The sequence below is a fragment of the Dipodomys ordii genome, unplaced genomic scaffold (assembly GCF_000151885.1).
Source record: "Dipodomys ordii isolate 6190 unplaced genomic scaffold, Dord_2.0 Scaffold4, whole genome shotgun sequence".
Classification (NCBI taxonomy): domain Eukaryota; kingdom Metazoa; phylum Chordata; class Mammalia; order Rodentia; family Heteromyidae; genus Dipodomys; species Dipodomys ordii.
This window is the reverse complement of record NW_012267220.1, coordinates 21,150,524-21,163,639: the sequence shown is the minus strand read 5'-3', so window position 1 is coordinate 21,163,639 and position 13,116 is coordinate 21,150,524. Positions and strand designations below refer to the sequence as shown.

General features: G+C 34.8%; 1 protein-coding gene across 1 annotated transcript in view; it reads left to right on the top strand.

Annotated features, from left to right (window-relative positions):
• The window catches only part of Tusc3 (tumor suppressor candidate 3), an 89,085-nt gene extending 76,597 nt beyond the window's left edge, over positions 1-12,488 (top strand). The window contains exons 9-11 of the mRNA XM_013024081.1: positions 4,028-4,102; positions 7,315-7,405; positions 11,443-12,488. Coding sequence (XP_012879535.1) covers positions 4,028-4,102; positions 7,315-7,405; positions 11,443-11,458 — 182 coding nt within the window. The 3' untranslated portion in view covers positions 11,459-12,488. The remainder of the gene's footprint in view (positions 1-4,027; positions 4,103-7,314; positions 7,406-11,442) is intronic.
• The last annotated feature ends 628 nt before the right edge of the window (positions 12,489-13,116 follow it).

The following is a 13,116-nucleotide window of genomic DNA, read 5'->3' as shown; positions in this document are numbered from 1 at the left end:
ACACAATAAATATACACACATATACTATACACACATATACATATATACACATATATATAGAAAAATGTAAACCCATACATTGTTCATTTTAGAGAATATGATTATACTGAACAATTTTTGTGCATAAGTGTAGAACTTTGAGAAGGAATACACGTACATAAGATATTCTTTACATTCTTATTTGTAATGTGAATATTGGGGATATCTTTAAATGTCAGTAAGATAAAGCAAAGTCTAATCTTATAAAAATGCTGTAATTTTCAGTTATGATGCTGTTGAAATTTATGACATTAAAAATTTCAGGTTAGAAGCACATTTCCCACATAGTGTGCAACATAGAAACAGAACAGTAAAATATTCAGTGAAGACATATCCAATTAATTACCAATAAAAAACAAAACATCTTGCAGTACTAGAAGTTAAAGTCAGGGCATGTACAAAGTACAAACTCTACCACTGAGTTTCATGCTCATCCTTCTCCCTGCTTTTCTTTCTTTTTTATATTATTGAGACAGAGCCTTGTTAAGTTTTCCAGGCTCATTGGGAATTTGGGATGCTCCTGCCTCAGCCTCCCAGAGCTAAGATGACAGAACTAAGCTACCATATAGCTAAGATGACAGAACCAAGGTACAGAGCTGAGATGACAGAACCAAGATAATCTCTTCACTGAGATCACATGTATTTATTATGAACATATATATTTTAATTATGTGCATAAAATGTGACCTACATATTTTAATACATGCCTTTATGCTTATTAAAATTGGGAAACACTTGTCATTTTCCCCTTTTTTATGGAAGAGAGAGATTTAGCAGATGAATCCATAAGTGGGTTGTGTTCAGTACTTATATAAGCACATTTAAAATTCCATTTGTATTTTGAATATACACAAATTATTTTGTCAGAATCAAAATACTACAGAATGCTGTATGAATTATCAGTGAGTGGCTTTTTTAATATATATTTTTTATTGTAAAGATACTGTACAGAGGGGTTATAGTTACATGAGCAAGGTAGAATCCATTTCCTATGAAGCATTGTTACATCCTCCTTTATTTATCCCGTATCATCCCTTTCCTCCCCACTTCCCCAATGCCTCCCTCGGCTCTCCCCCAAAGTTGTAAAGTTCGTTTTCAGCATACTGTCTTGTACATCTCATTGTTACAATGGGTCAACCTGTATCCTTCTTTCAGCATTTTGTTATTTCCCTTTCCCTCTCCAAATTAGAAAAATGTATATACAAGATGCAGGGCACCAGAATCAAATACAGTATAAACAGGAGTTACACCATGGGGGAAGAACATACAAAAGAAACAAAAAAATCACATAGTACATTATAAGTACATTAAAAAGAACTACAACAGAGATAAAACCTGTGTCCCTATCTTGGGGTTCATTTCACTTAGCATCAAGTTATATGGTCATATGTACGTAGTTTTTGACCTCTTCTGTTTGTCCTAGACATATACTAGTTATTGCAAATAAGGGAAACCATGGGACCTATGTTTCTTTGAGTCTGGCTTACTTCATGTAATATTATTTTTTCCAAGTCTTTCCATTTCCTAACAAATGGGGCAATGTCATTCTTTCTGATGGAGATATAGAATTCCATTGTGTGTGTGTGTGTGTTTGTGTGTGTGTGTGTATGTGTGTGTGTGTGTGTACACAATGGAGATATACATACATATATATCACATTTTCTTGATCCATTCATATACTGAGGGACCTCTGGGTTGTTTCCATATCTTAGCTGTGGTGAATAATGCTGCATTAAACATAGTTGTGTGCTGTATGGCCTTGTTTGTGATCATCTGGGTAAATGCCTAGAAGTGGGATTACTGGGTCACAGGGGAGCTCTAAGTCAAAAGACTTTTTGAGTAACCTCCATACTGCTTTCCAAAGTGGTTGAACAAGTTTACATTCCCACCAACAATGTATGGGGCCACATCCCCTCCAGCATCTTTTATTAGATCTTGTTTATAGCCATTCTAACTGGGATGAGGTGGAATCTCAATGTTGTTTTGATTTGCATTTCTTTTAAGGCTAAAGAAGTTGAGCATTTCTTCATGTGTCTATTTACCATTCTTATTTTCTTTTCAGAGAAGTCTCGCTTTAAGTCTTTAGCCCACTTACTAATCAGATGGTTGTTTCTTTGAGGATTTGTTGTTGGGAGGGTTAATTTTTTGAGTTCTATTTTAGATAGAGACCTCTCCTCTGCCATCTTCTTCCCCTCTCCTCAGTGAATGTTATGTGCATCTTTTGTTTGTGGGGCCTGAGTCCTGTCCCTTCGTTTCTTTCATGCAAGGCTAGCATTCTACTACTGAGCAACAGTTGGAGATAAGAGACTCACAGACTTTCCTGCCTGGGCTGGGTTCAAAATGTGATCCTCAGATCCCAGCCTCCTGAGTAGTTAGGATTTCAGCTGTGAACCACTGGCACCTGGCTATGTGTATCTTAATATGTCAGATTAAAATTTAATAGATTAAAAGGGAAATTCTTCGGTAAGGTCACATCTAGCTTTCTCCAAAACACCTACATTAAGCAACAGAAACTCCTGCCTGAACCATTTTAGTTTTTAATTCATGTGCTCTGTTTATATATGCAGGTAGAAAGTCTAAAATACTTTTTGAATTAATTAATCCTTGAAGTCTAGAAATCATTCTTATCCATTATTACCTATATTAAACTGAGAAGTTCAGTAATATCTAAATTTCAGTGTTTTTAAAACTATCAGGGATCCTCAGAAGTTTAATTGTATGTAGCACTTGGCATATGTGTGTTTGGTGAGGACTGGTATACATTAGCTTGCAACTCAAGGTTTTTGTTTATTTGCTATTTTTCCTAAAATGGGTTCCAATGCTCTACCTAATAGAAGAGTTTGAAAATTGTTTTAAAGATAGTATAATAATGCATAATGAGAGGAGTGAGATATTCAGAAGTTGGATAAGTTCATGGGAGCAGAACCAAAATTAGTGACTATTAAAAATTACACATTCAATAATAGTAATGAAAGGTGACTCAGTGTGGAGATACTTACTCTGAATAACTTGCTGTGACATCCATTTAATTATATAGCTCTTGCTTCAGGATGTGCTTTGTGCTTCTATTGGGGTGGAAGACATCTCCCACCAGAGACTGGTTGGTGGTGTATATACACAGCAGTAGAAATGACGGTGCAATGAAGGAAAAGGATGAATTTGTTGGCTGGAACTGTAATTTTTTAATCTATTAGTCATTTGAGCATATACATATTTCCAGAATTGGTGGTTTCTAAAACCTGGATAATAGTGTCAAAGATGTTTTAATAATCTGCAAAAAGTGTTCTTAAGAAGTTGGAGCATATCCATCATTTCTTCAGTCCCTAGCATCTTTCAGCAGGGAGGAGTAAGTCTATCCTGTTGTAGGCCACATTAAGTACAGAAGGAATTGTGTTTTCATTCTTAAAATGTCAATGAACTGGCTAGTTTGAGATCCTGCTAAATTTGTCAGAATTGTTTTAGCATTATGTGCCTATTTGATTTGATAAAGCTTATAGTTGAATACCATATTTTCTGTGTAATATGGAACTGGAGCTTATGTATTTCTCTAAACAAAATATGGAATATATGAAATAATTTTTAAATAATTGCACAAAGATGCTATGAACATAAAATAAGAAATCATGAACATATTTTAATTTTCCAGGATTTCCAGTGAAATTTACTGTGACTGTAACATTTTTATGTAATATGTGAAATGTTAGAACTGCTTTTGAAATTTTATGTGATCTTTATGTGCTTTGAAAGTCTTACAATTTAAGAGCATTTAGAACTGGTTTCCCCAAATCTGGCAAATTAAAGTTTCAGGATATAAGAGTTAAAAATGAAGACATACACAAAGAATGGTGATTTTTATGTTACATAATGAACACCAATTTTATTTATCTCTATGTGCAATTTAGCCATTCTGAAATACTGTTTTCAGACCATAAAAATCAATAGGTTTTGTTTGCTTCTATTTCTAATGCTTCCTTGACAACTGCTGCAGATGCCGCCATCACCATGGGGATGGTTCTTCTGAATGAAGCAGCAACTTCCAAAGGAGACGTTGGAAAAAGACGGAGTAAGTGTCTGCAATGCAGTTTCATTATTTTGACATTGATTTCAGTTAAAAGTATAGACAGACTCTTTGTTAACATAAGATTCTGAGAATGTGGTCTACTTCCAAGAAAGTTCAGGTTTTTGGTTTTTTTTTTCCATTTTTTTCTCTCTCTAATATATGTGAATGTCCTAGAAAAATATATTTTTTTCCAAAACAAGATTCAGGTGATTTCCTGTGGAATGCTGTATAATAACTGATTGAGACGACATCGTTCTTCTCAGAGTCCTTCCTTATTACAGAAAGAGGTGGTGTTCTGCTAGCAGAATCTTGAGAAAATCAAATATGCACGACTAGGATGGGAAAAGAGTTGCTGTATAGTTTTTCTTTGCAAATACTTGTATTACCTTCCAAACCTTATATCGACATTTTTCAAGGAAGAGAACATCTCTTCATACTATCATTAACAAAGGTTTTGTCCATTCTCCTGTTATATGAGATTTATAATTCCAGTTTCAGCATTATTTTTAAGCAAGTTAACTATGTTTGAGATTTTAGGGTTTGTTTTTTTTTGTTCACCCAACATGACCTCCCAGTTGTTAGGCAGATGTGTCTATTCACTATTTGAGCCATATCTCAAGCTCACTTTTGCTTTTAGCTCTTTTTTCAGGTAGCTTACTTTTAGCTATTGTTCAGGTTGGGTGTTCTGTTTTTGCCTGTAACCAAGTGAGACCACAACCTTCCTATATAATTTCCCATGTATTTGAGATTGCAGGTGTATATACTACTATTCCTACCTTGTTTACTGAGATGGAATCTCACTTCTAGCTTGGCCTAGCCTTCAGATTTTGTTCCTCCTGGTCTCTGCCTCCCAAGTAACTAGGATTACCCATGTGAGCCACTGCACCTGGCCCAAATTGTTTTATCCTTTGATGGAAATATCCCTCCTAGGAGGTTGTACTTCTACGTATATTTTTATACTTGGGGCAGGTGCGGGGAGTAAGGGCAAGTACCAATGGAACATCAAATTTGCTTTGCTGGTTGAGCCGTACCCCCTCCATCCTCTCTTTTTTGTATTTTTAAATTAAAAATTTGTGTTTATATGTAGTTCCTTCTATATTCTTTAGTGTACAAAACTTGCCTCTTGCCGTTTATGAACACAGTGTTACCTTCCTCAATATTACTCCTTTAAGCATTCTCATGCATCTTTCCCCTACCCATCCCTTCTTCTTAAATTCTGTAGGATATACATTGGATTTTTGACTTCATTCTTGGGAAAGGATCCTAGAGTCCTTTCTGTCGTCCTTTTTATCATTGATATCAAGTCTCTACGATTTTGTGCCATCACAAACTTAAACCTAAAACTTTTCTCAATACATTTAATTCTCACCTCTTCTCCAAGCCTAAACATGGTATATGAGAAAATTTATCAGAGTATTTGAAATTAAAATCCAAATATGTTTTTGGAATTTTTGTGATGAACATCTAAATAATTCATAGTGATTTCTTTTTTATTAATAAGTTTTTTATTGTGAAAATACAAAGGGGTTACAATTACATGAGCAAGGTAATGAGTACATTTCTTACCAAGCATTGTTGCCTCCTCCTTTGTTTCTGAACACTTAAAATTGCTTGGAAGTAAGGTACAATCAAGACCATCTTCCGTGTTTTCCCATGATGCTTATCCATATAGTGTTGTAATGAAACCACAGATGAAATTAATATATTACCTTGCTTTAAGCAATTCTGGATAAGATGTATCTTTTGAATAATTAGTGTCATTCTGATAATAGTAATACTTAATAAATGTTTTCATCTGACATCTATATAGTTTGTAAAAAAACAAATCCTTTGAATTTCCCTCTTTGATGTTTCCTCATTTACCTCATTTATTCTTGTGATTGTGTGTGCAACAGAGACACAAATGCATACGAGGAATTATTTTAGGGTCTAACATGGTGATACTGTATAACCACTTTGTGATTACTACCACTTCCAGGGGGTCATTATGCTCCTGGTGTGATGTCTCACTTACTATTACTAATCCTTTGCTTTGTTCAGCCCCTTTCCCTCATCTACAAATAATCTAGTATTTTGTTCCACTGTGTAGAATCAAGTAAACAAATAGTTTTCCTGATGAAATACCTTGAATCTTTGCCACTAAGCATAATGTAGCAAGGTAACAAATACAAGGGACTAAGCTGGGTGCCGGTGGCTCACGCCTGTAATCCTAGCTATTCAGGAGGCTGAGGTCTGAGGGTCGTGGTTCAAAGCCAGCTTGAGCAGGAATGTCCGTAAGACTCGTATTTCCAGTAAACCACCAGAAAACTGGAAGTGGTGTTGTGTCTCAAGTGGTAGCGTGCTCGCCTTGAGCTGAAGAGTGCAGGGACAGCACCCCGGCCCAGAGTTCAAGCCCCACGACTGACCAAAAAAAAAAGTATTTTCCTTATTTCTTACCATCCAGGAAAAATGAAATATTTCATTAATACATTTTGGAAGGCATAAATTGCTATGTAATAGATTCTAGACCTATTAAGATTTTGATGCAGTTAATATTTCTTGGGTCTAATAATCCATTCTAATCTGTTATACATATTTTTACAGTGCAAATAAGTATATTTAGTGGGTTCAGATTTTTAAATTATTGAACATGTTTGGATTAATAACAAATTTACTATAGTAAAAAATCTATACAACCATACTATAAAGAACAGAAAATAAGTAATTTTCCTATTGCTAATCTTCCTGAGATAGTCACTGAAATCTGTACTACTGTGCCATATAGCTCTTACCTGTTCTTGAGTGTTCCTGGCTCTTACTGGGACCTTATTTCCTATGCCTCAAGCTTCTATACTTAACATATGTTAAGTAGTAGTAATCTAAATAAAATGTAATTTTAATTCTAGTAACACCAATATTCCTCCTATAGCCAGTGTTTTATGGGGTTGATAGTCTTTTTATTACGTAATTTGATCCCTTATAGTTCTTGCAGAAACTTTGTAAGAGAATAAATCTATCAGCTAGAATAAATCTATCAGTTTCCCATAACCAGAATAGTACATTCTTATTGAGAAGAATGTGGAAAATAATGAATATGTTTTGTTGTGGATTATCTGGTGGTTTATGTCATGAACTATTAAGTGTAAGAATTCTGTAACTGAATGTATTCTAAGCGTATATACACTGGAGTTGTCAATTGCATGTCTCTAGACACTAATGATATTATCTTTCTCTAGTAATTTGCCTCGTGGGATTAGGCCTGGTGGTCTTCTTCTTCAGTTTTCTGCTTTCAATATTTCGTTCCAAGTACCATGGCTATCCATATAGGTAATATATAATAATCTCCAATTAACCACTCAACAACAGGAAGTGGCACTGTGGCTCAAGTGGTAGAGCACTAGCCTTGAACACAGAGAGGCTCAGGGACAGTGCCCAGTCCCTGAGTTCAAGCCCAGGACAAGCAGAAATAAAAATAAATTGAGCACCAAGTATGTGTATAAGATTTGCTGGGCAAACTTCCTACCTGTACCTAGTTCAGATAATCGTGTTGTAATTGGGACAACTCTTGGTCTTTCATTGAAAATGCTCACTTGAACAGTATATATACTACACTTACCTCTAGCCAGGGGCTTTGAGCTTCACTGAAATTTCATCCTTGGCTGTTATTTCACTGTAGCTTCCAATATCTTTCTTTTCAATATCAATTATTGTTTTCATACCAGTCTTAAATCAAAAACTTTTAAAGATGATTAAGGCACGGTGCTATATAAAACTTTTTTCCATTCTTTCTTCACCATTGTGAATTCTGTAGCTCTTATTTTTTATACCAAGTAATTCTCATTTTTAATTTTAATCTATACTTAGAAGCCTCAGAGAACTATAAACATTTATTGTGCCCGTATGATATTTTCTCAGTGTATCTCACAACCTCAAAAATGAACCTGCTAAAATTATAAAAATCTACTTAAAATAGTTTTTCCTTGAGAGTGCCTAGAGTTTCAGCACTTATGGTATATTTATTCTACAGTATCAAGCTGTTTCATGCCATTAAATTGTCCCAGAAAGTTAAATTTCAGTAAGTTTTCTTGAACCCTCAGTCTGCTTCTATCTGGGATTTTGAGCAAATGATCATAGTTATTTATTCATTACATAGTATTACTCAAATATTTGATGCTAATACCATTAATTCTGATATATTTAAATTCATATACTTTGCTTAAAATGATTTATTTATGGTGAACATTCAGAAGCTTTTAGACTTAACATAGCTGGTTGAGTGAATAGCAGATACTTTCTGAACCCTTTCCCGAACTTCATTAGGCTCCAAAAACACCGGAAAACTTAAGTCAAATGCCAGCTTTCCTATGAATTGTGTGTCATTGGCATCTGAGTGATACTGCATAAGAAATTAACTTTAGTTCTTGGCTCATTTTCTAAAATGAGCAAAGTGTTCATAAGGACACATGATAGTCTTCCATGCGGGTGAAAACACTGAGTATGTAATTCTATGTATCTTGTGGAAGACATCTATATGTCTCAGCTTTAGTAGCATGTGAAATATTAGTTCTATTACCATGATTACTGTTCATAAAATCGAGAGATGATATAATGGGATTTTTTCATATTATATAGATAATAGCTTACCCTTTGTAGTTCAATCCTCTCCTTAACTTTGAAACTTGGAGTTAGAGTTGTCTTAATTTTAATGTACCTTTGCCTTGCTATCAGATCTCTACCTGTACAACTCTCTACTCTTGCAGATTAGCTTCTGTCTCATATTAGTGAGTTAATTTGAAAGTACATGCATTCACTCTGGTATAAACCAGCCATATTATTCACTGCTGAGTATTTGCTGACTGTTTACTACAGTGACTATGACATTGATTCCTGACCTGGAAGACTGGAATTCACCAGCTTCTTACGCCATCAGGAAACAGACTGCAACACTGAAAAAGCACAGATATAGAAGGAAAAGAGGAATGTATCTAGTTGTTTTTATAATTTAGTCAATTTAAGTACAATATAAAAGGATTTATGTATAAAAGGATTTATGTATGTATTTGAACATCAATAGGAAAATTTACAAGCACTATTGAAAGTATAAATCTATAAAAATGGCAATGCCATTAGAAATATTAGATTCATCAATGTGAAGAGAATACAACAGGCCAAGCTTAATGACACTAAATCCATGAGTGATAGTGATATAAAAATTCACATGAGCCGGGCGCCGGTGGCTCACGCCTGTCATCCTAGCTACTCAGGAGGCTGAGATCTGAGGATCACGGTTCAAAGCCAGCCTGGCAGGGATGTCCGTGAGACTCTTATCTCCAATAAACCACCAGAAAACCAGAAGTGGCGTCGTAGCCATTGTAGCTGTTGTAGCTCAAGTGGTAGAGTGCTTTCCTTGAGCTGAAGAGCTGAGGGACAGCGCCCAGGCCCAAAGTTCAAGCCCTAAGACTGACAAAAAAAAAAAAATTCACATGAACATACACTATACACTTAAAAACTGAAATCCTAGTTACACTTATAGCAACTCATGCTTTGCTTTTCTAAAAAAATTAAAAACACCACTTTCTTCTGTTCAGTCATGAAGATATAAAAAATTTTACAAGTATCCCATTTTCATGAAAAGTCTTGTAATTATAAATATAGTAGATGTTCTGCTTATCACACTTATTACTGGGCATTTACTAGATCAGCAGATTGTTACTTCATAATCAGGTATAAACAAGGGATACTAAGTATTGAGTTTGGAAATCCCTGTGAACAGATATAATAGTGAGGGTTCTTAACCTTTAGTAACAATGTAGTAGCCAAGATACTTTTAAAATACAGCAGCAGTTAAATATCATAGAACATTTTAATCTTGCTCATTAGAAAACCCACTGGGCACATTGGTGGAGATGGGATAACCATCTCAAAGTACTCTGTATTTTATACCTTTCTCTAACCAGTATATTTCAGGACAGTGTTTTTATTAAATTTTCAAGTTAGCTTATACTTGAAAAAAAAACCCAGGGGCTGGGAAGATGGCTCAGTGGTAGAGCGCTTGCCTTGCATGCCTGAGGCCCTGGGTTCGATTCCTCAGCACCACCTAAAGCAAAATGAAAAAAGCCGGAAGTGGCACTGTGGCTCAAGTGGTAGAGCACTAGTCTTGAGCTGAAGAGCTGAGGGACAGTGCCCAGGCCCAGAGTTCAGGCCCACGACTGGACCCCCCAAAAAAAATCCCAGAAATTCATCTGCCAGAGATAAATGTATCTGCTTTCCCTCCCTGCTGTAAGGGCTGGACTAAGCAGGAATTCCAGCCTTCACGCTATAAGGCTTCTAATGAAAATCATATTTGTGGAGACGGCTACCCTTGCAATATAATCAATCTCTGATTGGGTCTATCTTCTAATTTAATAATTCCTTAAAGTAGATTTAGAATAACTATTCTGCATGTATTGCATGCGGTTTACACTGTACTTATGTTATGAATAAGAATACATTAGCAATGCAATATACAGTCATAGAATTGTTTTACATTTTATGTCAAAATACAGACTTTTAGCAGCCTGTATTGTCAGAATCATAAAGCATTAGTGCTGGGAAGAACCTGGGCAATCATATGCAGCAGTGTTTTTTATATTAGTGAGAATCCCAGCATTCAATGAGACAAACCCTGCATGCCTAGGACAGCCAGCTGTTAAAGTCACCAGTTTAAATTTTCCAATAATAGGGTTTTTCAGCTGCAGTAACACTCAATTTCAGTTTTGCTTTAGTATTTGTGTCTTGTAGTCTTGTAGAGTTGCCATGAAAAATGTGCTACAGGAAGGCACAAAAATCAAGCAGATGTATAGTAAATGGAAATATTATTTAAATTGACCATTTCACCAAGCTAAATTCCCATTCTGATCATAAAGCTTAGCTTAAGGCACTTCAAAATGCAATAGTTACCTTTCCCTTCATATGTTTGTGCTGATACATTCTTTTGGCTATTTAATATAATGCAATCATAGATTACCATTAACAAAAGACCAAATATTAATTATTGTTCTAAATAAATGCATTATAAATTCAATGAGAGAACTGTTTTTAGGCATTCAAATATTCAGTCTATTCCCATTATTTTGCCTATATTACCATTTTAAATGATAGTAATGACAGGTACATTTATATAAATTAACTCAATTTGCTTTAGCTCACCTCAAATATGACCTCATTACAGGAAGTAGTTTCAAAAAATTTCCCTAATAAAAATATTATTTAAGTGAAAAAGTATAATTATTGTGTCTTTTATACTTACATGTGCTAATTCAGAATGGAAGAGAAAGCCTATTGTTTATTGTGTTCAGTACATAATAATTTTCTTTCTTTTCCAGCTTTTTAATTAAATGAAGCCAAGCAGGATTTGCATAAACTGAATGTTTGCCATGAAGATAAACCTGTTCCTGACATTATACTATTTCGAATTCTTGAAGTCATTTCTTTGTTAATTGTGATAAGCTAGCTCCTTCTTGTATACTTTTTTGAAACTGGGTTTTCCTAGTAAATTTAATTTTCAAAAACGGTAACAATCTACAAAAGAAACATGAAAGTGTTTTTCAAGCATATTATAGTCGTGTGCCACAGGATTGAAATAAATGACAATGTTTTCCAACTCCTCAGTAGTAAAGGAAACCACAGTGTTCATAAAGGAAACCTAAGGCATGTATGTTAAAATTAGTTCTGTATAGGGATAAAGCATATGCATGAAAACGTGTCATGTATGGAAAATTATTGCAGTTTCAGTTATAAAGGATGTGCACTGTTACAAAGTGTCTTGTTTGGTCTTATTAATCATAACTAGATCAAGGTCTGTGGGACAAGAGAGCTGGATGGATGGTACTTGTGATATTGATGTCTCACCAGAAAACGAAGCTTTCTTCCTAAGATCCAATTCTAAAGCAAACAAACATGTACTAAATCAGCTTTCTCAAAGGCCTTCTGACAGTAGAAGCATCACTTCACACACACAAATCTTGTAGTGTCTTCTAGGAATCCAGATTTATAATAGCAAAATGAACCCACTATGGCCATTTTCCTCTCGCATTTTATGGAGAAGCTTGCCATCAAAATCTCAGTCTCTGAATCTATATGAAAGGTTAGTATTCCTGGAGGAGCAAATGACACAGTGAAAACCACATTCAGGAATGTAACCATTATTACCTTTTGTATCCTGCTGTAGTTTTATACAGCTCATCTGTTTCTCACATCTTTCTAGACTAGACAGGAAATGTAAATGTTGTCTGACTTATAAGTGTACTAGATGCCAGAAATAAAAGGTTAAGCTGTAAACAAGCTTTCAAACTCATCTATATTTTTATGTTCTGTAATGCAAATTCAGAAATGGTTTTAGTAAAAACAATTCCTTATTCAGTCAAATAAGTGTTCCCCCACTTTTTTCTCTCCTTATGACTTGTCTAATTTCTGTGAAGAACCTAAAAGACCATGGAGCATTTTGTCTTCTGGGAATTGCAGTCAGGCAGGACCCAGGTGTATGCACATTGACTTGGCTTATTTTGTGCCTATGAATTTTAATGAACAATGGGAAATATAAAAGCCTACTAAGGCAATTTTGTCATGCTCTATTCTGGTAATGTGTGTGCTAAAAGAAAGTTCTTTTCAAAACATGATATTCAGTGAAAATTACATAATTCGAAACTGTGTCAACATTATATACTCCCAAAACCACTATTGAAAACACTAATTTCCCTGGTTTCCTGTTCAGTTTTAATAAATTCATGATTGGAATGGCACTGATGGAAAAGCAGGAGGTAAACATGTGTTTGATGCTTAGGCCTATGTAGCAGTAGAATTCTTGAACCATCTAATGTTTTTTTTTTTTTTTAGTCCCGAAGTTTATTCAGAAGTTTAGAGATTACAATTGAAGTTTGAGGTCAAATTTTACAAATAGTACATATTGTTGTTACTGTGTGATTCTAAACTCATTACTATACCCAACTTGTTCTCAGATTCTATGAGGTAAGAAATACTCCCTTACCCTGTAGTAGTAA